Source organism: Hesperophylax consimilis, chromosome 3 (genome assembly GCF_061612785.1).
Source record: "Hesperophylax consimilis isolate HC1 chromosome 3, BYU_Hcon_1.0, whole genome shotgun sequence".
Classification (NCBI taxonomy): Eukaryota; Metazoa; Arthropoda; class Insecta; order Trichoptera; family Limnephilidae; genus Hesperophylax; species Hesperophylax consimilis.
The window spans coordinates 13,150,032-13,176,371 of NC_142838.1; the positions used below are offsets into that span (position 1 = coordinate 13,150,032).

General features: G+C 36.6%; 2 protein-coding genes across 4 annotated transcripts in view; one reads left to right on the forward strand and one right to left on the reverse strand.

Annotated features, from left to right (window-relative positions):
* Positions 1-2,712: 2,712 nt before the first annotated feature.
* LOC149424983 (uncharacterized) lies at positions 2,713-8,441 on the reverse strand. The gene is made up of 4 exons (XM_089648342.1): positions 8,189-8,441; positions 6,850-7,637; positions 5,193-5,382; positions 2,713-4,404 (listed from the first exon to the last, which is right to left on the reverse strand). The coding sequence occupies exons 1-4, from the start codon at positions 8,321-8,323 to the stop codon at positions 4,258-4,260; spliced, it is 1,260 nt and encodes a 419-aa protein (XP_089504468.1). The 5' UTR covers positions 8,324-8,441; the 3' UTR covers positions 2,713-4,257.
* A 1,815-nt stretch (positions 8,442-10,256) lies between these two features.
* Positions 10,257-26,340, forward strand: part of yki (Transcriptional coactivator yki) — a 115,035-nt gene continuing 98,951 nt past the window's right edge. Inside the window, exon 1 of one of the 3 annotated variants that reach the window (XM_089648359.1) lies at positions 10,257-10,907. In XM_089648359.1, coding sequence (XP_089504485.1) covers positions 10,423-10,907 — 485 coding nt within the window. In that variant the 5' untranslated portion in view covers positions 10,257-10,422. The remainder of the gene's footprint in view (positions 10,908-26,340) is intronic. The other 2 variants (XM_089648353.1, XM_089648366.1) reach the window with 2 other exon arrangements.

Here is a 26,340-nt window from a genome sequence, read left to right on the forward strand (position 1 = left end):
CGTTACGTACTTAGTAACATTATTACAACACACAATAAATAGTACATGAAGTTTATAGTATACTCGTAGATCACAGAATAAAAGTAAACACTGAAAGTAAAACCTATGAATGTCAAGTTCTATGTTTAGCAGTAACAGTCTTGCAAAAATGGCACGCATTTTATTTGTTATGTTATAGTCTACAGTTTTCTTATATCTTAAACCCTATTTACGACTACATTATTATTATAAGAAACAACTATCGTTTCCTACATGTATTTATGACTAACACAACAATGTCTACAAACAGATCTATATAAATCAGTGTTAATTGACCACAATAATAAAATGCGGAGAAGATTATCAGTGAAATATACACTTTCCGGAAATCCCATTTACCTAATTCATCTATTGTCAAACACATTTCTTAACATTTAAGATTGTAATATATGTTATGAGTATTTGATGCATATTTTAAGCAATTTGTTCAACTGACATGTCTGACTTAAATCATTTAGTGTATGGGGGATATCCCTACTAAAAGCATGACAAATTCTGGTATATTAATATTTCCAAGTTTACCTATGTGAAATTTCCATTAATTCAGACTTAAGAATATCATCCGCAATAGGATAAACATGATTTTTACTTATTTTCTATGAATGTCAGGCAAAAACATATAAAATTTTTGAACATTAATTAAACTGGTGTCAATTACTCTCACATAAAAATAAAATAAAAATTATCTGAAACATGCTTATTAAAAAAATATGGTATCATACACTAATCTATCCACGTAGTAGGTACATTATATTATATTGGCTTAAATTGACAAACTATTTTTTAATCTTCTAATACAGATTTTTAAAAATTGACTCCTATAAAAATAATATCAGTCTACTTAAAAAGTTTTCTCTCTCAAAATTTATTTGCATTTAAATAAAATCAGTGCATTTACCGGCTTGGAATTCCACAATTTTACTAGGTTTCTTAAAATGTAGGTAGTAACTTGATTCTATGTATTGTGTAAGTAAGCACTGACCAAATTCCACTTTGTCTACTAAACCATTGACTATGTATTACCGATGGGCCATAACTCATTTTATTAAGAGTGGAAGCCACGAAAGAATCGACTCGATTGAACAGAAGCCGTGAGCTCAGAGCGTTTGAGCAATGTGCTAGCCCGATATGGCGCCCCAGGTTCCCTGCTCCCAGCGTTTGAATGATTGTACGACTCTTGGTACCGGTACGCCGCCTCATACCATGGGAAAAATAAGATGCTAGGCAGTTAGTAGGTGTAGGTACTACATACTCGTATGTCCAAGTCCAGATCTCAGACTGTCAGACGCCGTTCACATGAATATTTAACCGGTCAGCAACGTAAGCAGATATACACGATAAAATAACGATAGCAGTCAAGTACAATAAGCGTGTTTACACGTCAACGCGTGTGTTTCCACAAAAATCGTCATAACTCCGTTATTCTTCTAGTGACATCCCTAAAACAAAAAGTAGAATATTCGTATTGAATGAAGCTTCACATCTCTATTCAAAGTTATCCATAGAAACCCGTAAAAAGACCTACTCAGTGGAAGCAAATTTTACCCGCCAAATCGTAAAACGACGCCAAGAAAGCCGTTTGACGTGCCGACCCGCCTCGCAAGTTTAATTATTTTTTTAAAAATATATTTTGTATGAAATGGTCAAAAAGTGAAGTGACAGAATTGTTTATTGTACATTTGTACGATGAAATAAGTGTTTTTTTTTTACATTATCCGTCATTTTAGTATCGTTTTTACATAAAACATTACAGGTGAGTCATTTTTACAATTTTTTCATGTTTCCATTCTAAATTTAAATATTTACAAATGTTAATATTTATTTATGATACAACAATTTGAAAGCCTATTTTGTAACCTTTCTAAAACAGTTTTTACTATTCGGCTCCGTTCAGTAATGTTTCATTTATAGAGCTTTGATTGTGAGGCGGTAATAACACAACGTTTTCGTGAAATTGACATTTCGGTAAAGACATCTTAGCTTCAAGTTCGCGAAAAGTCGGAGGGGTTAATAACAATCAATAGTTGGATAATTTTTATTTAAGAGTAACCATTCAATTGAGCCATGGTACAGTTTACCGGGAGTCGTACGAATACCGCTAATCAAAAAGTGCTAGCTCCATTTTGTGGCTCATTTGTGAACGACTCATCACTACTATGTACATACTTCCATGTTAATATTTATAAAGTTTTTCTGTAAAATATTATTTGGTAGGTATCTTATTTGGCACACTTAACCTCGTATGCTTGGTTTGTTGAATCAACAAAATAAATGATCTACCTGGGATTCCTGTTCAAAGAGTAGAAGTCAACATTATCATCACGGCGCTACATCCCAGGGTGGGATTAGGCCTCCTACACAAATATTTTCCAAAGGCTCTTGTCCCTGTCCTTAGGCCCTCACCAGTCTCACCAGACTCAAAAGTCAGACCACATCTTCCCTAGACTGCCTTTTAATCACTCGGCCTGATCATGATTTTCTGTATCCTTCATCTGACATTCTTTCTACATGGACGAGGCCAGCCCATCACATAAACTTATAATGGTTTCAAACCACAGACCAAACATATTAACGTTTCAACCACAATTATATTCTTGAGTTCATGTTTCATTTTAATTTTATAGGTTTCATTCTATTGTATCTATTATATTTTATTGAGGTCCAAAAAATTCCACGTAACCTGGTCTTTTTTCATTTTGTATATGAACAGTTTGCTTCCTTTATTCAGAACTTTTGACCACGGTAGTGAAAATCTAAGAAAAAAGCGGTTGGAAGTAGGTACAGTACTCTTTCACTAATCCTCCAAACCAAAAACCGGGCAAGTGTCCAATTAGTGGAAGTGGTGGTTTATAGTGCTAAACTAAATATGCTAAAAATTAAAACAGGTGCATATTTCGTAAAAACCATAGGCATCCAAATTAATAGACTTGCCCAAACGTGAAATCTGGGTATCATTATGACGAGCTGGAGGCAAACCAAATTTACACATTTTTGGCACCAGGAGAGTTCGAGAATGCTTTGAATAAACTATGATATCAGTTGTACATTGACCACCGAAGAGCGCACACTGAAATAACCAGACCATACGCAGAAAAGTAAAGTTCGCTAAAGTAAGGTTAACAGCGCAGTCCATTGTAGGTTGTGCAGGATTCGAATGTTTTTTCTTATCGTAATCGCCTGGCGTAGCGACGCTAAAATTGAGTGAGGTGGGTAAATTTGTTAACCCGATTTGGGATATGTAGTGAAGTTTTTTACACAGCCAGCAATTTGCGCCTTAAAAGGATTATGTAGTAATTCATAGGCAGATTTTATTTTTGAGGGCCAAATGGTGAAATTACAAAGCGAGCCTGTATACTGTCAGATTTATTTATTGACAAATCACCAAAAGTGGGACGGTCACGTCATCTCCCGCGCTCTGCGCAAGTTGGTTTGTTCCCCTTTCCCTGATTTGGCTCATCTATTAATTTGAATTTATGGTAAAACATTTTTACTTATACTGATTTTACACTTGCGAAAAAACTTAATGTTGTTAACTTATTCAAACAAAAAACATGGCAGAATGAAACAAACAGAAACACATGCGACAGTTGTTGCTAGAATACACAGGGGACTAACTGAAATGTCCAAAAACAGTTCGGTCAGTTCTACCAAGCTAGATGGCAGTATAGTAAATGTATAAGATTAAGATTACCCAACCCGTCGGTGTACAAACTTGACGCTCAAATCTTGGCATGTGGCGGACTACTGATTTTAACATATGAATACTGGCGAATTATAGAACATGATTTTGTGCTTTCGATCAGTAAAATCACAGCAGATTATAGTAGTTGTCGGATAATTGAGCAGCGGATTACTGAAAGAGTACTTCTAAAGGAAAATGAGCACATAATCAATTTTAGAGGGGAGAGTTGTAAATAATAGCTATTAATTAAATAAGTTGTTTCTTCAATAGTCACATAATTACTTTGTTGCGTCATTTTAATTATATGAAAATGAAATACTTTGGATACACCACTTTTAATTAATAAAAATCCACATGTTTCAAAACCATTCATCAGGATAATGAAAATTAACTAATTATATTAAATATTATTATTGTTAATTTTCATTATCCTGATGAAGAAGTCATTGGCTTTGAAACATGTAGATTATTATTAATTAATTAACATTTCAATTGGTGTACACAAAGTATTTAATTTTCATGTAAATAAGTTGTGTTTAGTTGGCACGTTTTTCTCTGTCCCTTTCTACTTCCATCGGATGCATTCTTTTACGATGGGAGAAGCAATTACCAGAGCTGGCAAAAGCCTTAGTACAGTACGGGCAGCAATATGGTCGTGCTCCTGTGTGCTGATTAATATGGAACTGAAATCAATTAAAAATACACGTATTCAGTTAACATTACATTAATTGTTACCAAGAATTATGGAGGAAATTCGGGAATTTTAGTAAATAGTGTAACTCCTGGGAATCTAGCACAGTAGATCGATAATGTCGTTAACTTGTTCCCGAGCCTGATTGCAGATTGCAAATGAAAGAAAAATAGTTCACAGCGGTTAAGTATTCTTAATTTATTCGACGTGAACTGTTGTTTGTTTGTTGGCGATCTGCAGTCATGCTTGGGAAAGATGACAAGTCACCTATACTATTGATAAAAATCTTTATCAATCGACCGTGCAAGATACCCCGGTCACCAGTAGCATTCAACTATAATAAGCAAGAGACATTGACACATTGAAGATGATACTTGAAGGGCTATGGTGAATAATTATTATGTATCTCATAAAAGTCTTCTGCATTCCAGAGAATATAATATCTTAGAAGTTCTGTGATACATCTTTAAAAACCTTTTGGGAGATTCTTTTTGATAATCTTTCAGATGATTTGGCATAGCATTCTTATACATATTGCAACCATTTTTTTACTTTAAACACATCATTTTTTTTAATTGTAATGCAAACATGTATTTATTGTCATGATTATGATATTAAATTATTATTAATTAAATTTATATATACAACTCAGAGTTTGACGGCAGTGAAATCAGGAAGTACAGGCGACTACTTTTTTTTCACCAAAATAAAGGTTGTTCCTGATTTCACCACTGTCCTCACTGTGCTAGAGTATCATGGACTACTAAAATGAGTACCTACCTTCAAATCCTGATTCCTTTTAAATGTTTTATTGCACAGAGGACAGTTGTGTGGGCGGGCATCACTGTGCGTGATGCTGTGGGCTCGCAGGGTGCTATTGGTTGGATAAACCCGACCGCAGACAGAGCAAGAATGGACTTCTCCGCCGTGATATTCCTTGTGCCGAACCAGGTTCGAGTTGGTCTTAAATCTGTAATCACATAATAAATTGAAAACATTTCCCTCAAATATCTACATTTTATAGTTTTTTAAGTTACTATTTGAATAAATAACATAACACCGCTGAATCAAAATAAAAAATACCACCATTCAGATTTGAAAGTTGCTTGAAATGGCTAAGAGTTAAGTTTAGTAACCCGATAAGAATAGATAGATTCTCTCGTTTCCTTACTCTAATCTTCTTCCTGATCCACAAAGTTATAGAACAGAGAGCGATAAAAAACGTATGACAGCAATCTATTTAATGGGTGTTGCAGACCACTAAATTTGGTTGAGCGGTTGCATCAATCTGGTTGAGTTGAATGTAAAGTTGAACCGTGTGGAGATATGTTGTACGCGAAAAGGGGGCGTGGCTATCTAGTTGAACGGTTGTACCACCAGAGCATCGAGCCACCAGCACCAGTTGAACCAACTTTACTGCGAAGTTCTTGTGATCCTTTTGAAGCAGTTCAAAGGAATTGAAAACGATGCAACAAATGAAACCGTACAAAGCTAAAATTTTATTCATTTAGTAGAACTGAATTTTTTTTCATTCCATGAGCCATTTTTTTCCCACATTTTTTTTTTTATAGATTTTTTTTTTATAAAGTCGGAGGCATGCTGCGCTTGTTCCACTGGCAAACTCACTTAGCACTGGCAAAATTGAACCAACCATCACGTCGTCTGTACGCAACACTCAACGGTTGACACACAACAGTTGAACCAACCAAATTGAGTGTCTATAGAGGGTTTAAGAAACCAAAAAGAGGGATATCATTATCTTGGTGGAATAATGTTAAGGTGCTGGTAAACAAGCAAGATAAATTATAAATCAAGATAGTTTGTCTTGCGCGTCTATAGTTTCGCGTGACGGCTGTTAATATTGCCGCGTTCCGTCAAGATTGCCATAATGTGCCTATAAAGGTTCTGGTAAGCTTTTACGGCAAGAAGTTGCATTAAAAGTTGTTCATTTACCAGAGCCTACAAAGATTCACAACACACAAAAATGATCTCCTGCAATAACTCCAAAAAACTTGCATACATTTGGAAACAAAATGGTGAAATTATTTTTAATATTAATCGAATTTGAAATTGTGACCAGCAGAGATGCACGTAATATGTAACAGAACGAGATGGAAATAGATTTGGCTTAGCAATATTGACATGCCGAACAAACTCACCGGCAAGACAGGGCAATTAATATGTCGACAAGAATAGGCGATACACGACAATCTTACGAAATCCTGCCTGAAAATACGGAAATCTCGGTGGCAATACCTTTCAGCAAGAAACTTGTTCGATTACCTGAGCCTTTAGACTGTCAGTCAAGCACAATGAGATTGAAATGTACTTGTTTACTCCCTTTTCAGGTTCAGCTGAGTGAAGACATAATATATTTGTTTACTTGTAGTACAAAAAAAAAATAGATTTACAAAATTCTACAACAAATGGAACTCACACTCTTCCACATATTTCACACCCATATTTTCCTTTGGGGCGGTGTGTATCCATATGAACTTTCAAATTTCCTTTGGTAGATATCTCCTTTTGGCAAATTGGACAAGAAACTCTCTCGTAAATACTGTCCCGCACCTTGCTCTTCAAATGCAACCAGGAGTGATTCTGTAAAGCGATGCTAGACAGGAAACTCCTCGGGCAAAGACTGCAAATAAATGGCTTCACGTCGGCTCCATTATTCTTCTTAGTAAATTTAATTGGTTTTAAATCTGGCAACGTCTTGGGAACTTTCTCAAACTCTTGTTTAATTATAACTTCCTTTTGCACCAGCTCTATTGTTAATGAATTGCCTCGGTTGTCACCATTTTGGTGAATAGCATCTTGAAAATTATTGAAGGAATAATCTTTCGCTGAAGAATCACTACAGTTTGATGTATCGTTGGTTCGACTGTCCTCAGTGTCACAATCCAGGAACATCATTGGATCGAGATTTACTTCCATTTCTGTGACATCAGAATCAGCTTCAAGGGGACTAATATTGTTTTCTTCAATAGGACTGGGCTCCTCCTTTTTCACTATAACATAGTTGCCGTTGTGCATAATTACTGGTAATCTAGACAAGTTTTTGTCATCTGTTCCTTTATTTGTATATTTGTCATCCGTTATCACAATATGTTCATTTAATTTTATTTGAGAGAGCCGAGCCATTTCTGCAAATAACCTGAAGCCATCAAGCCTTGTGCAACAGCTGATGCAAATCATTTTGGGTAATCTGTCATCTGAAGCTATCTACAACAATCAATACAACCATATTATAATTAAAAAAAAAAAACTTTAAATTCTTCCTCCCGTCTGACTTTTGCTAACACAATAATTATTTGGAGAAACGTACCAAGAAAAAATTATGAACACAGTCCTCAAAACCAGGCTTTTTTCATTTCTCCTGTTAATATGAAATCCTACCACAATTTGTGGTGTAAAAGACAAAAATGTTTTCGTTTTGTTTGTTTCACAAAAAAATAAACGACATATTTGTGCATTTACGTCGTTTCGCTTACTTATAAAACAGCTGCACAATTCGTCAACAATCAAATAATAACAATTTAGAGGGTATATTTTTTAAAAGTAGACAGCAGTTTCATGACCATAAAAAGTTTACTAAACACGCACTATAAAATATAACGATATGCTGTCAAAATACTATCATATTATTGAATCTTGAATGTTGACATTTTATGGGGGTTGATTACCCCTACACTAAACAATCACATTATGAGCACGAATCTGGTCAGATTCCAATAAATGTCATGTTATAAACACAGAAATGCATACTGACTCACCTCTATGTGGAGATATTTTGTGATTTTTTCAGGCAGCATCATTTTTTCTCCTTCCTCCCCGAATATCGTGATCCCTACTTCCTGCTCAACGGTACAAATCCGGCAAAAATGTTCAAATCTTGGTTCAATATCCATCTTGTTTTCGTTTTTTAAATACAACTAAACGTAATTCATTCCGACCCATCGCACAAAACATAAATTTAAATTATTTGCTTGATTATTTTAACGATCTCTTTTAGTTTAACACCCTGACCCTGTGGAGCGACGCTCGGCGACGCGGTCGTAAAAACATCGCAAGCGCCGCGCCGTCGATTGCAGATTGACGTTTAGGGCTGTTTAGGGCAATTACAGAATTACGGCTGCCAGCGGGAGACGCACCAAACATTTTTTTAAATGATTTTTTTTTTAATTTTTATAAATCTCCTTTATTATTTGAGAATTTTATTAAAAATAAGATTTTATTTTGCACCTACTATGTACTAATTATATTTTGGTTTAGTTCACGTATTCTATCACAAATAAGTGTTTTATAAAATGGTTTGGAGATTTGCTGAATACCAGTAAGAGGTTTTTTATATGTTGTAACCATAGATGGCACTAAAGGAAATAATACAAATACCTTGCATTCATTTTTATTCGTGGACGATCAATGGCAATCAATGGGCACCTAAAAAACTATAATAAAATTTACCATTATAGTTACAAATTATACATTAGATATAAAAAACCTTTTTTTTAATTATGGCGTTGTTCCTTTTGGATTCCTTCCTAAAACAAAAGCAATTAAAGATAAGTAGATAGGTACCTTTATACATGGCCACACACCGATACACCCTTCGAACTTTCAAAAGGTTTTCTCAAAAAGGGAAAAATGTTACCAAAATGTGTCTTAATTATTATACAAAAACAACTATAATGCATTGCTTATTAATTAAAATGAGAAAATATGGTTTGGCTAATAGATAATAAAGATAACATTATTTGATAATAAATTATTTTCCTTTGTATTTATATTAATATATTATGTTGCGTATACATTTGCGAACCAAATTATGGGAAAGGAACGAAGCAAAAGCAAATGGCGCGAAACGCCGCTTGCGGTCGCTTCGTTTATTTACCATAATTCGAGGCCCGGCTCGCGTTTCGGTTTGCAAGTGTATACGCAGCGTTAGAATCGATGACGGGTTCTACCAAACCCTCACAATAGGGGTTTTGGTTCTACTCATCTAACATGGTCTAAGGCTAGCATTACACTTGTAAGTTTTTTCGTAAATTTACGACTTCTAGCCAATGGGCATCTTGCATTTTGAAAATCCAATGCGCCCATAGGCTAGAAGTCGTAAATTTACGAAAAAACTTACAAGTGTAATGCTAGCCTAAAACAACACAGCTTTACAAAAAATATATTTATTATTATTAATTATTACACTATTAGTATCTTAAAATTCTTCAAAACCGCATTTATAAGAAAAAATAGTATTGCTGAAAAGGTACTTCATATATTTTTCTACATTACTAATAGTTTTACAATATGAAATCAGTCGAATCGTTACTTAATATTTTTACTTTAATGAGTAGTTTCTTAGTACCTATATTTATTTAATAAACGCGGTGTACAGGTACAGACAGCTATTTGATTTCTGTACTTATTACAGAAAGGAATCTCGCTTTATTATTTTGTAATTCTGGTCAATACTGGTCTAGTCACTAGCAAATGTCGTACAGTCGATATTGTCACAGGATCAGATAAGCTGAACACGATCTTGTGCAATTTGAATGGCCTGCTGGAAAAACGATTATTTTTGTTCTTTAAAGGTAGGTATTTCCTGGCCTCTTTGTTGTATGATTGCGACATAGTGTGGAGTTGAGTAGGAATGCTGGAAGAAGCTGGAGCTGGAGTAGTGTGGAGTGTGGACTTGTGTGGACTACGGCCGGGGTCCGGGAACGAGTCCGGGTGTCGGTGGCCGCGCGCTGTGCCGGCGCGGCGCCGCGCCGGACCGATCCGCGGGGATAGGGGAAGTGGCCGGCGGGGCGAGAGTGCGTGGGCCGAGCATTCCTCGGCGCGGGCGGCGAGCGCCAGCCAGTCAGCAGTCCTCAGATCGCAGTCAGTCGGAAAGTGCGCGCGGAGGCGGCCGCTTCGCGAGTGTGAGTGTTGTGTCGCGACTCGGAGGTTGCCTTTTTTTAGTTTTGTTTTGTTTATTTTTTACCGAATCGCAAAAATAACAATCTTAAAGATGGCTCTCAACTCTGAAGTGGATCAGAAGTCAAACAATCTGGTGCTGCGAGTCGACCAAGACTCCGATTCGGATCTGAAGGCGTTGTTCGACAGTGTTTTGAAACCGGACTCGAAGAGGCCACTGCAGGTGCCCCTGCGCATGAGGCAGCTGCCCAAGTCTTTCTTCATCCCGCCGTCCACAGGCTCCAAGTCTCCGTCCATATCACACTCGCGGGAGAACTCCGCGGACTCGGCCTTCGGGTCGTCGGGCGGCCCGGCCGTGTCCCACTCCAGGGCTCACAGCTCGCCCGCCTCTCTGCAGCAGACCTACGCCGCCGGGCTGGCGGGGGCCCCTAACCCTGGCGCTCCGCCCACGGCCATCCGCCATGCCAAGCAGCGCTCATACGACGTCAGCAGCAGCGTGCTGCTCGGCGAGGAGCTGGGGCCCCTGCCCCCGGGCTGGGAGCAGGCGCGTACCCCCGAGGGGCAGATCTACTACCTCAAGTAAGACATCACTCATCACATAGTCCGTTTTGCCAAATGATCACACTTTGTTATTGTTTATATTCAAACAACGATCTAATCTGCAGTCGGGCGACAGTGAAACACCCATCAGATTTGTTTCCAAATAGTAGTACTCAATTACAAGTGTAAAGGTATGCTTATAAACACAAAACTAACAAAACCCATCAAGACAAAAGTCATCCGAAGGGAAAGAGACCCCGCTGCCCCGCATCTTCCATTTTAAAAGTATCGACAGTCACCTGTTGACGCAGCGGCCATGTTGGGTGGCACGAAATTTAGACTGTTATTCGTGTGCATCTCCCGACAGGTACTTTTCACACAGTACGCAGGTAAAAGTAACATAAGTCGGGCGCACAGGTGGGCCAAGCACCAAGCACTCGAGCAGCCAACATCCAAAATCCAAACGGGGCTCGGGTAGTTTTAGTGAGACCGGGTCATAACGAACAGTACAGATTACTGGTTTTTAAAAGTATTATTTACCTCCTAGCACATCACTATTCTCTCGCAGATTTTGCTTGCATCGGTAGGTAGATACAGGAAAAACATTTTTATCAAAGGAACAAAATAATTTTGTTTTTGTTTAGGAAGCTGAAGAATAAAATAAGAAAACATTAAAATAACATTTTCGAATTGGATCGCCAGTCTCAATTTAAACGGAACTGATAAACTGTATCTTTAGGCGTTTGCGGGGTAAGAGGGGACTGCGGGCGGGTGTTTCAAACCAGTTAAAAACTTTGTTGATACTATCGGTGTACACAAATACATTCAAACGTGTCCTCTTTAAAATGATTTGCCTATTCTAACCCAAGAATATTGACAGTTTTTTGTCTACTTAATCTTGTAACTTATTAAACTTTTTATAATATGGAAACCAACAGATACATTTAGTTTAGATAAAATGACTGATATTGGATAGGTAATTTTATGTCAATATTATTATTTAGCTATTAGCTAACGTAAAGGCGTACCGCCGATATCTCCGTTGTTGCCTCTCCCTATTTTTCATAAACGATACAATACATGCAAATAGAATTTACAACGGGGCTCTCCGCGGAAGGCCGCATCAAGTTGTTCTTCAGTACCTACCTACGTTCATTGGTCTTCAGTAATGAACTGGTTATTTTCTTTGAGCAGGGGCGTGCCGTGACGTTTTTTACTATTTTTTTATGACCGCACTGCTTTGAATTTTGGTTCCTATAATTCTCATCGGTAATGGAATCGCTTCTTTTTCACATTCACTTTCGTGAGTTATTTTATTATTTGTGATTTTCAAGGATTAAATAGTTAAATTGCATTGCTTATCAACATAAATCGATATAAAGATTCTGAATAACAGCACAGTACTACTGTAACGTTGAGAAAAAAAAACATTATTTTTACCGTCTAAAAATATTAATACCTTGTTAGACACAAACAAAACGTGTACGTATGGGAGTTTGTACAATATAACTTCTTAATATAGTAAACATCAATATTAACTCAGCTGTTCTTTCACACAAAACAACGACTTTCTTAAATCGCAATACGAACAACATAAATTTAATGAGGACGTTGCGAAATTTAATTGACATTATGAAGTTAAAACCTTATGTTGTTTTAAAAAATAGATCTGAAAAAAAGGAAATAATGTTATTTTGAGTCAGGTAATAGACAAAATTTTAATTGTAAAAGTAAAAAAAATGTGTAAATATTATTTCCCTTGTCTTATTCTGGTGGAGACCTATCGCTTCGATAAGGCGCCTCCAGTGTCTCTTCGTCATCACCTGTCATACATAGATTGTGTTATTTATGTATTTTCGTCAATTTTTTTACGTGTTTTTATCATTTTTATACTTCCATTCCGTTACTTTTAAGTTTCCAGCAATACCAGGTTACAAGAAGTCGGGATTTTTTCGAAATCTCCCTAGATTTCATTAAAAAAATTCTCCTGGAAGATATGATTTGAGATTTTCACGGCCAAAAATATGCCGTGTTGCACTACTTCTTTAGGCAACTTTTCGATGTGTGCCACACATCTACCCTGATGTCCCTGATGGTGGACATTTAAATGCTGTCCGAAACTTTGGTTAAAGAAAGAGGTAGCGCAATACCCCAAAAATAAATCACCATAAATATCTCCTGGAATTTAATATTTTTCCCTAGGTCTAGAAAAAATCTTTAGACATGGCAACGCTTTCGAACTACATTTTGTTGCACAAAGCTCCGTCGAGTGTACGAGTACCTTGCAACTACTGCATCTTGGATTCCGAGTTTGCCGAAGTTAGCCGAAGTGTGACGGAAACAGCCGAACGTCTCGACGGTCGTAGCTTGCAATGGTAAATCGTTCAAGAGGGATTCCTAACAATGGAGTTACGCTAAGAAATTCTGGAAAATAATCAATTTGGCGTTAATTTATTATCATTTATAAGTTGAATAAAGGTTTACTGCTACTTATCTACCTATTGTAATAAAAAACGGAAAAAGCTGTTCCAAATTTATAAAAAAATATATATACATACATATATACTAATGTTACATTTTTCCTTAAACCGATTGATTATTTTACCGATCATTTTCATATTCACTCTACTGTTATTTTCTATGTATTTTCACTCATTAGTTTACTGTCCAATATTTCTAATACATTTTTAATATTAGATTGGAAAATGTTTGTAACTATTACCTACTATTTTTGAGCAATTATAGTAAACATTTATTATTTTTCAGCATTAGATAATATTTCTTTACTAACTGGGTAATTATAGTACACATCTGCCCTGATAATGGTCACGGTAATGCTATCCGATACATTGGCTAAAGAAAAGGTAGCGCAACATGGATTAATACCCTAAAAATAAAACACTAAAATACTTTTGGCCGTGAAAATCTCAAATCATATCTAAGAAAATTTTGCTTAGTTCGAGCCCACGGATACGACCACAGCGTATTTTCTCTGTTTATTTCTTCAGATATGGCGGCTCCCTCATGGGCCGGTAAGGAATCAACATAAACCGAGTAGCGCTCCGTTCCATATATCATTTTACGTGGCGCGAGAGCAGTACCGCTTGCCCGTTTATATCATACTTTCAGTATACAGGCAAGCGGTACGTATTTTAAGAAGCTTCTCGATATTACCGAGATCAAGGAATCTTTAATTTTTTTTTAATTAATAATATTTCTTTTTAAAAAGTTAGTCCATGGGCACAAGAGCTACTTTAGTTGCAGGAACAGTTTTTAGAACATGAACACTCGAAATTAGGGACGGTAAAACAAAAATCTGCAATACTGACCGTTTGGTTGCATCTGCAGACCCGCGTGCGCATTTTTGCTGCATCCGACTTATGTCGATACCTTACCGGTCCATGAGGAAACCGTCTAACAAAGTCTCATACGTTCGACGCTTATATCAAAATGGGAGACTATAGCGGAATTCTCAGCGGCAAGATTCTGCAATAATAATGAATCACTTCGGTTGGCTGATCTCCCGAGTTTCCCTGCTCGTTGGTTGTGTTTACGTGTATAGACGTACATATCGTGTGTGGCGACTTGTACATCATGTGAGGCCACGTGTATAGACGTACTACTGTGCTAGTGTATTTGTGTGTGCCCGTTGCGTCGCCCGCCGCTCGCTGCCTTGGCCGGCACGCGTGTTTGTTTTTCCTTCACAAATAATATATACTGAATGCACCGAGCAACCAAGGCCTACAGTTTTATAACATTATACTGGACGTTGTGTCTGGCTCCAGAATGAACCCAGCGATGAATCCTAGAGAATTAGTCACTGTGCGCACAACAAAAATTAACCATTACAATGTTTACAAAACCAACATTCGTTGCTGTTAGAGGTGATTTTGAAAAAATGATCCAAATACGATGGTTCTGCCGCTGAACCAATTAACCATCCTCTGTGGTAGGCAGAGAGAATAGACTGCCAAACAAATCTGTTTTGTCACACACTACTGGCGGCTTGATTCTCTTTCTCGGGAGTTTCCGAGTTCTTCTACCATTCACTTCCACGACATATATTCTCATTGCACTCCTTTCTTTGTTCATCCATTCTACACGCTCAAAAACTCTCTAAGAACCTTTTTCCTTATCTTATTCATTAACCTTACATCAGCATTGCATTATTTCCTAATCTTCATACATGGTTAACACGGCCATACATGGTTTTACACACATTCCCCACAGGGATCTCATATCTACAACGTTCAGTATATTTCCATCCTCCCTCTGCAAGGACCATACATCAGGGTTTGCACCAGTACTTCATTGTGAACTGCTAGCTTCACTTCTTTGGACATTTTATTAGCGCCCGCCGCGTTCAGTCCTCTGTTGAATATCCTCAGCCACTTTGATTATATTGTAGACATCCCAATTTGAATATGATTATCGTATATTATTTTTCATCGTTTGTCTGATCATTACATTTAAATGATCTGTGTAGATTGGACCAGTCTGCTTACGGCCGGAGATGTAACCAAAGCTTCAAAGTTGGATTCGCATTGAACGGAGCTTTAGTAAGGTCGCCTAGGTAGACTAGTAAAAATAAGCAACTATCAAAATGCCGAGAGAGCTTTTTACACACAACAATAACTACTATCGTCTGTAATGTGAACGCACTATCAAAAACATACGAAACATTACAAGAATGCATGCAATCCAATAATTTATCTCATGTTTCTCTTGCATTCGAAATGCTGGAATGAACCATAATAAATATTTTGACACTGGTTCGGTAACGGTACGAAATCGACAAAACCGGAGAAAAATGTAAAGTTCGCTAAGGTCTGCATTGCAGCCATTGTGGAAGTTTTCTGCGCAGGGTCTCCACTTTTTGTCGATTTCGTACCTTTACCAAGCCAGTGGGACGACGCGACGGGCTTTCATTAGTATCCAACAATAATTCTTAAGCCTGCTCTTGACTTCACTTGCAACGTCGCAAAACTTTTCCTACGGCGAGAGGGCCCGAATGCTACCTCTTAAATCTCGTACCGCGCACTTGTTGCTTGTGTTATCAATAATTATGTAGGGGCTGTCATCACTCCCTCCAAACCTCAACGCTGATGGCATAAACCTTTAAGTGAGTGCAGTAAGAAAACGTGGTAACTTTCAGCATGTCTTTCATCTCCTCAAACATTGATTTTGACAGTAGCTGGGTAAAGATGATAAAATAATAGTTTAGGTCAGGTTTGTTGTTTGTGTGTTCTCTTGTTTGCTCTTTTTCTTAAATGTACTGTTTTGTCTTGAAACCGTTAAAGGTAGGGCAAGTAAGACCATCCCTGAAGTAGACGTAATAGTCTTCAAGCCTAGAATACATGAGTCTGATTGGGGAGCTCCCTCTAGGCGGCGGCGCCCCCACCGGTCACAAGGTCGCCGGCCTATATTCTATTTCGGCATCCGTCGGCCGACGCGGGAAGCGTCGCTACACGGACGCCCGACGCCGACGTCTCTCCGATTCTTGATCGCCAAAGTCAGACGGAATAATAAAATAATAATCATTGGACAATGAAGCAGTTCTCAGCTCTTATGTCTTGATACCACGTGGGTTTTCCTAATTTAGCATTATGAATAACTAGCCTGATGGGGTATTTAGTGACATAAAAAAAAAGTGGTAATCCCTAGTGATGGGGACAAGGGAACAATTTCGAAACTCACAACGTGTATCTATTTATTCTAACTTTCCTTTTTAAAATAAGTTATTTTTACTTGATATATCGGTGCTTAGGGTTTATAGCTCTTGTCCATAACCTTTCTCTCATACACGATGCACATAATATCTTGAAGAGAGTTTACAATGGAGCTAAATAGAGTTCTGATGGAGTACCATCAGAATTATTTAACAGACAAAACATATCATTTTAAAGGTAACCGGATAAATCAGAACACTTATAAAGTTTTGAAGGTTAGGTTTCAATTGACTGATTTGACATGTCACATGAGAACGGGTCTCTTCTACGACTCGTTCTTAAGTTCAACAACTCTGCTGTGGAACGATTTTCCGGCTTCTTGTTTCCTCCCTCCTGTAACATGGGTCTCTCCTTCCTCTCCTCAAAAAGAAACTTTATTTTCGGATCACCAAATTCGTACAATACATGGTTTTATCACATACAAACTTTAGAGATCTCATTTTTACTGCTTTTAGTTTGCTTTCATTCCAAAAAAAATATTAAAAATTTATAATATTAACTGGAACATTGTGATGTGAGCTGATGGCAAAATATCTGTCATAAATACAGACCCACAAATTTGAATTCACGAATTATTTGATCCCCGGCGCATGTACAATTATTGTACAATGTATCACTACCGTCGCTTGTACTGATTCATCTCCATTAGACCTGGTACCTGGCGCGGGTCCAACTCAGAGGCGGCGACTACAGAACCAACCGTCGATCTCTCGCTAGTATTTACTTTAACATTTGTCCTAGGTAATAATAATGCTGTTGTGATTCGTTCTCCAATCTCCATTTGATTACCGGACAAGAGTTCCGAACACTCCAAACTGATTTGGCACCCCTAATTTAGGGATGGGGTTGTGAAGGATATGTAGAAGAATCTGACTATTCAGGTCTGATTACCAAACACCTCTAAAGCCATCTGAATTATGATCACCTATTTTGTTAAATATAAATTGAATAAATATTCTTCCGGGATTTGAACCCGTAGCCAAACAAAAATATCTGCGTAAATTATTATTATTTTACACCTGCCAAGTTTTCCGACAATCATTTTCCTTACCATGTTTCGGGATTTAGTTGGCCGGCTGACATTGGCCAACTCCATTGAGTCTAGAGATGAAGCGCCAATTCCTTGGGTAATGTTGTTTTTTTTTTTTCAAATTGTGCAAAACATTCATACTCATCTGGTTATTTATAACTTCTACCGCGCGCCGCTCGTGTCTGCGTGAGTTCTTTCCAAAACGTCTAATTTAGACAAAATATGTACTATAAGTATACAGCAAACAATTGATAGGGACGGGAAAGTATGCCTTTTTTCAATGTTAACGAAATATGTAAAATTCCAAAGCAAACAAATGAATGATAGTTAGAGTTCAAGTGTTATCTAGACGGAGCGAATGAACCTTAAAATTAACTCCGAAACCAAAAATATTGGTTTTAGAAAAAAATATCAAAAAGAAAGTGCGTATCTCGCAGTCGAAAGATCGGAAGAAGCATTGCTTTTTTTCTTCGTCTTTCAGCAAGTTTGTCCCAACGCTCAATAGCTTTTTATTATCGTATCGTTCCATTTTTATTAATGGCGTAGTTTCTACTTGTCAAATGTCAAAAATGAGAGCTTCAGAAGTAACATCTACCGAAATAGCGGGCTATTCAAAATAACACCTCTTATTGGAAAACCCTGTAGTTAATACTAGATATAAATAAGTTTATCTTTCCACTTCACAGATCTGAGATCACTTATTTATTTTAATATCTAAAGCCTTTGATTGTTCTTCTGGAAGTGGTCTGGCTTATTTTCACTCAATATATTCCAATTTAATTCTGCGTTCTTGATAACAGTATTAAAGTTTCCACGATTCGCGTACCTCGATGTCAACGAGGTCAGATGAGTATTAAAAGTTAACGTTTATTTTCACATCGATTTGTGATTGCCAGATTGAATATTTTAAAAACACGAAGTGCATTGGCTGGGGTTAGGACTATATTATGATAGCTTATCTCAGTGCACGTGGAACCGAGGCTTTATTGCGACTAATATGGATTTTTGAAACCAAGTGAAACGGCTGGCGCCGTTGTGGTGATTAGGTCCAAGCCGCGCTGACTGGGCAGTGAATAGGTTAAGAAGTAACTACAATGCACGTACCTTTACCTACCTAGAACTATAAAGATAAAGAACTTATGGCCAGCCCGCATACATTACGCCTTGACATTCAGTGTGTCCATTGTGGGACCAGAATCCAAGAAAGTTCCCAGGAAAATAACGAAGGCCGACAATATAAGTACTCTCAGTATGTCTGACTCGTGGCGAACGTTTGCTTCATGTTGCTGGTTTCTTTGGCGATAGTCCTTATCAGTTCCCGATTAGATAGGCTTTATCATTCGAAAGATCGGTCTTATTTTGCAAAATATAAAACAGTTTGTTGTGTTGTTCATCTATGTTTTCTCTTCGCTGAAATTGTTTTAATTTTTTCCTTGCTAGGCTGACATTTTAATCTGATTTCAAAACTTCGAAGTTATTATTATCAATTTAGTATAATATCAATTAAAAAAGCAAACTGTTCATATTATATTAAGTTCAGAAAACGCGCTTCAAACTAGGAGGCCCCCGTTTGTTTTAACTGTATGGCGAAACTCAAACTTATCTTTTGCGAAAATCGTCTTAGTATAATGAGACATAAAAATTTTACGATTGTCGGGAAAATATTTGATGTATGAATGTCTCAGGAAGATTTGGCAAATTCAGGGTAATCAAAAATGTTGCGCATATTTGATGGATGGAACAGGGAGTGTGCGTATGTGGTATTTTGTCCCCTGTGTGTTCTAAATACCTGATTATGCAAAAAGTCCTTTAGGTGATTTTTATGAAAGTCATTGCTTACATACGTTATCCAGTTATATTTATTACGTGAATCTGGAAGACGATCTTTCCCAAACGCGCACACACTTTGTGCGCCCTATTTCCAAGATTAGCCGAGTTTGCGATTAATTTGGTAAATATAGTGCAAACTTGTGTCCTGACCTCGTGTCAAGCAATCTGTCTGGCATCACTAAGCTGAAGATGATTCACGTAGCGTCTGCGAGAGATTATAGTCTTGCGTGCTGTTTGATGTTGTCATGCAGTCGGGAGGAACAAGGAACAACGCCGACATCAAGCCAAGCGTCGCGTTGATTCTGTCGCACGATCTTCGTAGGTAGCGGTAGTAGATCCTGGTCTTTATTGCCATTAGTGGTAGATAGTTGTTCTTGTTTGGTTCGTGTTGGCTGCAATCACGAAATCACTTACATCACTGTTCAGTGGCGTGAACTCCATACAGACTGGAAAGGTGTGCCTAACCTAAGAAAAACGTACTATTCGTCAAATATTACTATTACTAAACGTAACTTCTGTCTGTTTGTGCGCTTAGTTCTTCTAAACTACCCAACGGATTTTGATAGGGTTTTCACTATCATTTAGATAATTTCTTCCGGAAGGTTTATGTATATAATACAAAGAAAAGTCGATGTTTTGTAATCAAGACGTAAATAAATTTCATTTCTAACGCTGGATAAACCGGTTCCATGCCAACTCAACACAGTGACTATTCAACACACTTTTAAAAAGTGATTCATCACTTTCAAAAGTGTTTCATCACTTTCCATGACTTTATATAACTTTTTAAAGATGTGATGAATTATCATTTTGGTGATTTATCCGGTCACCGGATAAATCATATGAGATACATCAAAATAATATGCTAAGTAATCTTAAATGGGCTAAAGAAAAGCCCGCGATGGTATATTATGTCTAGTATTTTATTATGATACTACAGCTCTTATCATAATAAAATACCATTTTTCAAATATTCAATGAATAAAAATATCATACCCGAACTGCAAAACTACCCACAGTCCATCTTTGGTCATATAGCCAAGTTGTTCAAATCATCTCTATTTATAAATAAATATTCTGGATGCTTTAATTAAATACTGCGAGTAGAACACATCTTGGGCTTCAAAATAATCGATCATTTTTTATATAAGCCCGGGAAAAATAAAGTCTTCGCGGTTATAGTTTTATTGAATAATGTGGCACATTAAGTTCTTCCGAAAAATATCGTAAAACATTACAATATTTATGCCTGAAAAAACAAAAAAAAAAATAATAATCTTTTTGCGATGTTTTTTTTTCATAAATAAGGTGGCTGGTGTTACCTTACCGCCATCAATATAAGGCATTTTATTGTTAGTGGCTCAATTCCTAATGTTGCACGACTTAGTGCATCCCTTTAAGAGGAAGCTACAAGCCAAAAATGTGTATATTCTTGTTATACCTTGTATTGTAGGTAATAGGCATTAAAATCGCTTGACAAATGGAGTCTAAAAACGTTCGATTTCAAGCACTAAACTGGTTTTTATTTATTTTGTAAATAATTTTATAGGAAAGCAAAAAAGTCAATCAAGTGAAACTGTCACAGATAATCTTAGCTTTAATACTGTATTTTTTAAAGTTGTTTCCTTTACGCGTTCATACATTTCTATTGAAAAAAATTTTTTTTTAGTAGCTTACATTTATATTTTTTACTAAGTAATTTATTTTTTATTTGTATTCTACTAAAGCGAAACGATAGGAAAACCTTCAATTTATCTAAAGCATATTTTTTGGTATTCATAATGTTCACCAATCCGCTAAAAAGATCAATCAAAATAGTGATTTAGCATTAAGCTTCGCCTTAAACTAGTATAATCACTAGCGCAGACCCGTGAAAAATCACGGGATATTATAATTTTAGGATTAGTTTTTTTAGTTTATGTAAAGAATACATCAGACATTGTCCTTGCTATCAAGAAAAAATATTCACGATAATGTACTAATTTAGACGTAGGTACGTACTTTAACGCTTGTCTGAATTCTTGACACATCAGTTCCAATTTTTCTTCATTGAACCAGAGTTACGATCACTCATAGACAGACAGCCCCGCAACCAAAATTAGTATTTTTGATGGTAAAGAGCATTCCTACTCTAAAATCACTGATCTATAATTTATTTTATTTTCGATAGAACTCTATTTTTCATCTCTTAAAGATTGTTTTCTGTTGGAACCGTCGATCTTCCTAGCAAAATGTAATAAGTACAATAATTAGGTTTAGGCGTTTTTTGGATAGTAAAATTTAAAATGTCTTCCCCAGCACGGGAAATCCCAGTAGGGAAAACATTATGTAATAAAGTGATATCAATACAAATCATAGTAAATAAATCATTGTTTTTTCATGTGAAACCGCATAAAAAACCCAACTACTCCCAACCGTCTGGAGCCAGTGAGACTATGGCTTCCCCAATTGGGGTATGTCGTGAGGCTGAAGGTAGTAGAGAGGGGAAATAGATGGGGGAGAGGAAGGTGGGGTAGTATCTGGCTATTCCGATCTGGTCACACGGCCAAAGCCATTTCAAACAACGTTTCAATTCTGAATGGTGGTCTTACATCAGGGCGATACTGAGAGTGTCTTCCACTCTGTAACGTTCCGCAAATATACAATATATTATTTGTAATTAATAAATTGTGAAATAACACAAATTAATCTAATAAAATTTACTTACGCACGCAGGGATTTGAACCCGCGACCTCCAGATTGCTCCAGAGAGCCTTACCCCTCTACCAAAGAGGCTGTCTGTCCAATTATAATTATTAAGTATAATTATTCACCGTTTATTTAGTCGATTAAGTTTAGGCGTCAGCGAGGTTTTACAATTTGTCAAATTTGAATGGACGTTTTGTTTGTCTTGTCGCCGTAACAGTTGGGCGACGGACTTATCGTGCGTCGTGCCAGTCGTTATCCAACCCGCCAGGTTTGGTCATCCGTCGTAATGAGATGCAGGTGAGCTGGTTCCGTTAGGCCCGCGCCGGAAGCGGGGCGGCCTTGCCGGTCTCCGCCGCCGCCCCCGCCCCCGCCCGCAGGAAGCGCGGAGCACCAGAGGCAGTACACGCCGCGCCGCGCCGCCCACGGCAAGCAGCAGGCAGCAGACACCGACGTACTTCAGCAAACAGCCACACATGAGAACTTATATCACGCTACACGCAAGCGACGAACCACTGTCTTTTGGCGACCTTGCTGACGAATTGTGAAAGTTTTATTGTAGATAACTGAAAAACGTGCAGCGTCCAACTGACAAGTAATGAGGGGTGTGTCGTAAAAATCACTTCCTGGTTTTACAATTTCCTTTTTAAAATAATAATCGTGCACAATTTTTCATATTTATAGTATATTATTATAGATTTGGCACATAGGTAGGTACTACTCCTAAAAGTAGGTGAGGGGTAGGTAAATTTAATTTGATTTATTTTCGTTATTTCACAACTTACACATTTAAAATAATAGTATATTTTTGGCACGTTTCAGATTGACTCTCATTAAAACATTGCTTGAAATGGCTTTGGCCGTGTTTGATAGCCCAGGTACTTCTCCACCTTTCTCTTTCCCATTTCCTCTTCCCCACTAACCTCAGCAACATACCTCAAAAGGGGATGACAGTCATTGAAAATGATGGTAAGCTTCAAAGCACAATTTTTAGATTTCATTGAACCGGTGATACAGGCATAACTTAGTTTTTTTAAATTATATCTCGTGTCTAATAAAAATTTAAGGAAGACTCTATGAATCCTTGAATGACAGATGACTACTTATTATAATATACGAGTATAGTTTTATAATGTACCGTACCGACCTCATGAATGAGTCTGGCTTGTTTAGGGATGAACATATTCGACATGTGGCCTGCGCGTGCGCAATGAGGTCACTCAATTTCTATCAATGAACCGTAGTAGAAATGTAGTGAGTAGGTACTATATCGTACCCAACTTCCCATTCATAAATTGGGGTGCCTAATTAGTGTATGGCCAGCAGTCTGCTATTATAACGGTTGTAGCCGTAAATACAATTAAAAAGGTTTGACGTCATTTAGGGTACCTGTCAAAAATAATTGTTGGAGTTGATATATTCCGACATTTTAAAATGTATACCAGTTTAAATAATTTATTTTAGTTATTGTTGTATTTAAAGCGACAAAAATACAACTTATACTACTCTTTTTTTTCAGTGAGATTTAAAAAAAAATTATCGAGTTTTAATTAAAGATGACAGAAAACAGTACTAGTAGTTTTGTGAATACTTTGTACAAACCTCGCCTCCATAAAAAATATGTTTCTAATTTTACCTAAGATTTGTAAGCAGGTACTTAAATACATACTAAATTAATAAACACGAGATTTCACGTTTGAAACACACTGAGGCAAAATTTTCGTCGTGCGTCAGCTGATTCTATTTTTGTATAGCTACTTATATGCAGAGAAATTATTTTTGATTTTATGCGGCGCACGACAGGTTAAGAGGAAGCTACAAGCCAAAAATGTGTATATTCTTGGTGTACCTTATATCGTAGGTAATAGGCATTAAAATCGCTTGACTAACGGAGTCTAGAAACGTTCGATTTCAAGCTTAAAACTGTTTTTTTATTTATTTTGTAAATAATTTTATATTAAAAACAAAAAAGTTAATCAAGTGAAACTGTCACAGATTATCTCGGCTATAATACTGTATTTTTTAAGTTGTTTTCTTTACGCGTTCATACATTTCTATTGAAAAAAATAGTTTTTAGTAGTTTACATTAATATTTTTTATTGAGTAATTTATTTTTATATTTGTAATCTTCTCAAGCGAAGCGATAGAAAACCTTCAATTTATCTGAAGGATATTTTTGGTATTCATAATGTACACCAATTTGTTGTAAAGATTAATCAAAATAGTGATTTGGCATTAAGCTTCGCCTTAAGGTTAAACGCAACGCTCGTTGTATTCTACGTGTTCACAGATGGCGTTAATTAATTAATTTTGTTTAAATACGCTTTTGCAAGGTATTGCTTTACAGTATTAAGACAAATTATTTGTTTGCGCCCTCATATACGCAATATGAATATGAATAAATAGTTTTGTCCATATAAAAACTCAATTCTATCGAGAAAGGCATACAAATACAATATTGGATTGAATCATCGGTAAAATATTGTATTTGTGTGCCTTTCTCGAAAGAATTAAGTCTTTAAACGAACAAAACTATTGATTCATATTCATATTACGTATATACGGGCGCAAACAAATGATTTGTCTTAATATTGTAAAGCAATATCTTGCAAAAGCGTATTTAAACAAAATTAATTAATTAACGCCATCTGTGAACACGTAGAATACAACGAGCGTTGCGTTTAACCTTTAAACGGCCACCATCTTTATCCGGAATCGGAACGTATAAAACAAATCTACAGACAGATGAAATATCAAACGGAACCTCGCTACGCTCAATCAATAAATGCTTATTTAACCCTAAGCGGCGTTAGAAAGAAAATCATATTTCACTGTTCGCTAGAAATTCTCGTAATATGTGGAGACAACCATATTATATGAATATTAAAACAAATTTTCATTAAAATATTCAATCTGTAAAATTGATTTTTCACTCTAATTGCATATTATAAGAAAGTTATTTTAGATAAGAATCATTTAAAATCTGTTCAAAATTCATGAGATAAATAAATAATTGCTGCAATATGAATTAATAGGAAAGAAGGAGAGAGTAGTTGGTTGTGGCAGTTTGGCAGATGCGCGCTCTGATTGGTCGGCGGTCGTTGCTCGATCGCGATCACACTCCATTGTATTATATTATACTGATTGTGGAAATGATCATAAATCTCCCGTTTGTCATCGACTCCCCATCTCATCATGCCCGCATACACTCCACGATATAAGTTCACGTTTATTGTGATTTCATCCTTTGAATAATAAAAATACAATTTCGGCATTAGATACCATTAATTCATTTTGATTTTTGTTAGATTATCAGATGTCAATGAGATGTACAGAATTGTATCGATCATTTTAAAATACTTACATAATATACATATACATATGAGTCCCTTTCGTGTAGCACACGCGACGAAATAAAATATCAAAATGGTGTCTGTTCTGTTTTGCATAACGACTTAACGGAAATCATAAGTCTTTCTTCAAAGCTTTGAATCACAAACCAAGGAAGGGTTAAACCAACTTCGGGGTTTAACCCTTCCTTGAGGGGGCTGTCAACTGAGTGAACATCATCTCTACGATTTTTTTCACACTGTAAGGGAAGGGTTAATACGTGTTTTTGACGTGTTTAAACAGAGAGATACAGACTTTTTTTCTGCATAAATATGCAAGAGAATTTCGTGGTTCGACCTTAATTGTAGAAAATTATTATTTTTTTTTTGAAAGAAAGACAAACATTCCCGGGTCACGAATAACCTGACAATATTTGAAAATCTCCTACTACCATCACAGTAAGCTGAAAATGTTGCTTGTGTTGTGATGGAGGACTTAGCCAGCCGAGGAATTGAACACACTACGCCTGGGTGGGACCGAAACGCGTTGTCAACTCAGCCACCGACCGGTCTATATAAATGTTCGTATGGTAGACATATATTTTACGAACCATTATTACGAGATGGGGGCAACCTGTTAATATTTCTTTATAATGAAAACTATTCGTAAGTACATAAATAATATATAATATAATGGATGCTAAAAACAATTGATATATTTTTTTAAATATTTGATCAAGTGTTTGATCTTACTAGTTAGTACATATTTACCAACTGAAAGTCTGGAGGTTTTATTCTAGAACCCAAACAAACATATTGTACTCTCGGAGAAACACCTACCTACTCAAAAACCACGAATACGTTTTTAA

Excerpts from the sequence above, each read along its gene's own strand:
- LOC149424983 (XM_089648342.1), bottom strand. The coding sequence starts at position 8,323 with ATGGATATTGAACCAAGATTTGAACATTTTTGCCGGATTTGTACCGTT. Across the intron at positions 5,383-6,849 it reads TGTGAAATATGTGGAAGAGT|ATTTAAGACCAACTCGAACC; the intron begins GTGAGTTCCATT and ends ATGTGATTACAG. Across the intron at positions 4,405-5,192 it reads AAAGGAATCAGGATTTGAAG|TTCCATATTAATCAGCACAC; the intron begins GTAGGTACTCAT and ends AATTGATTTCAG.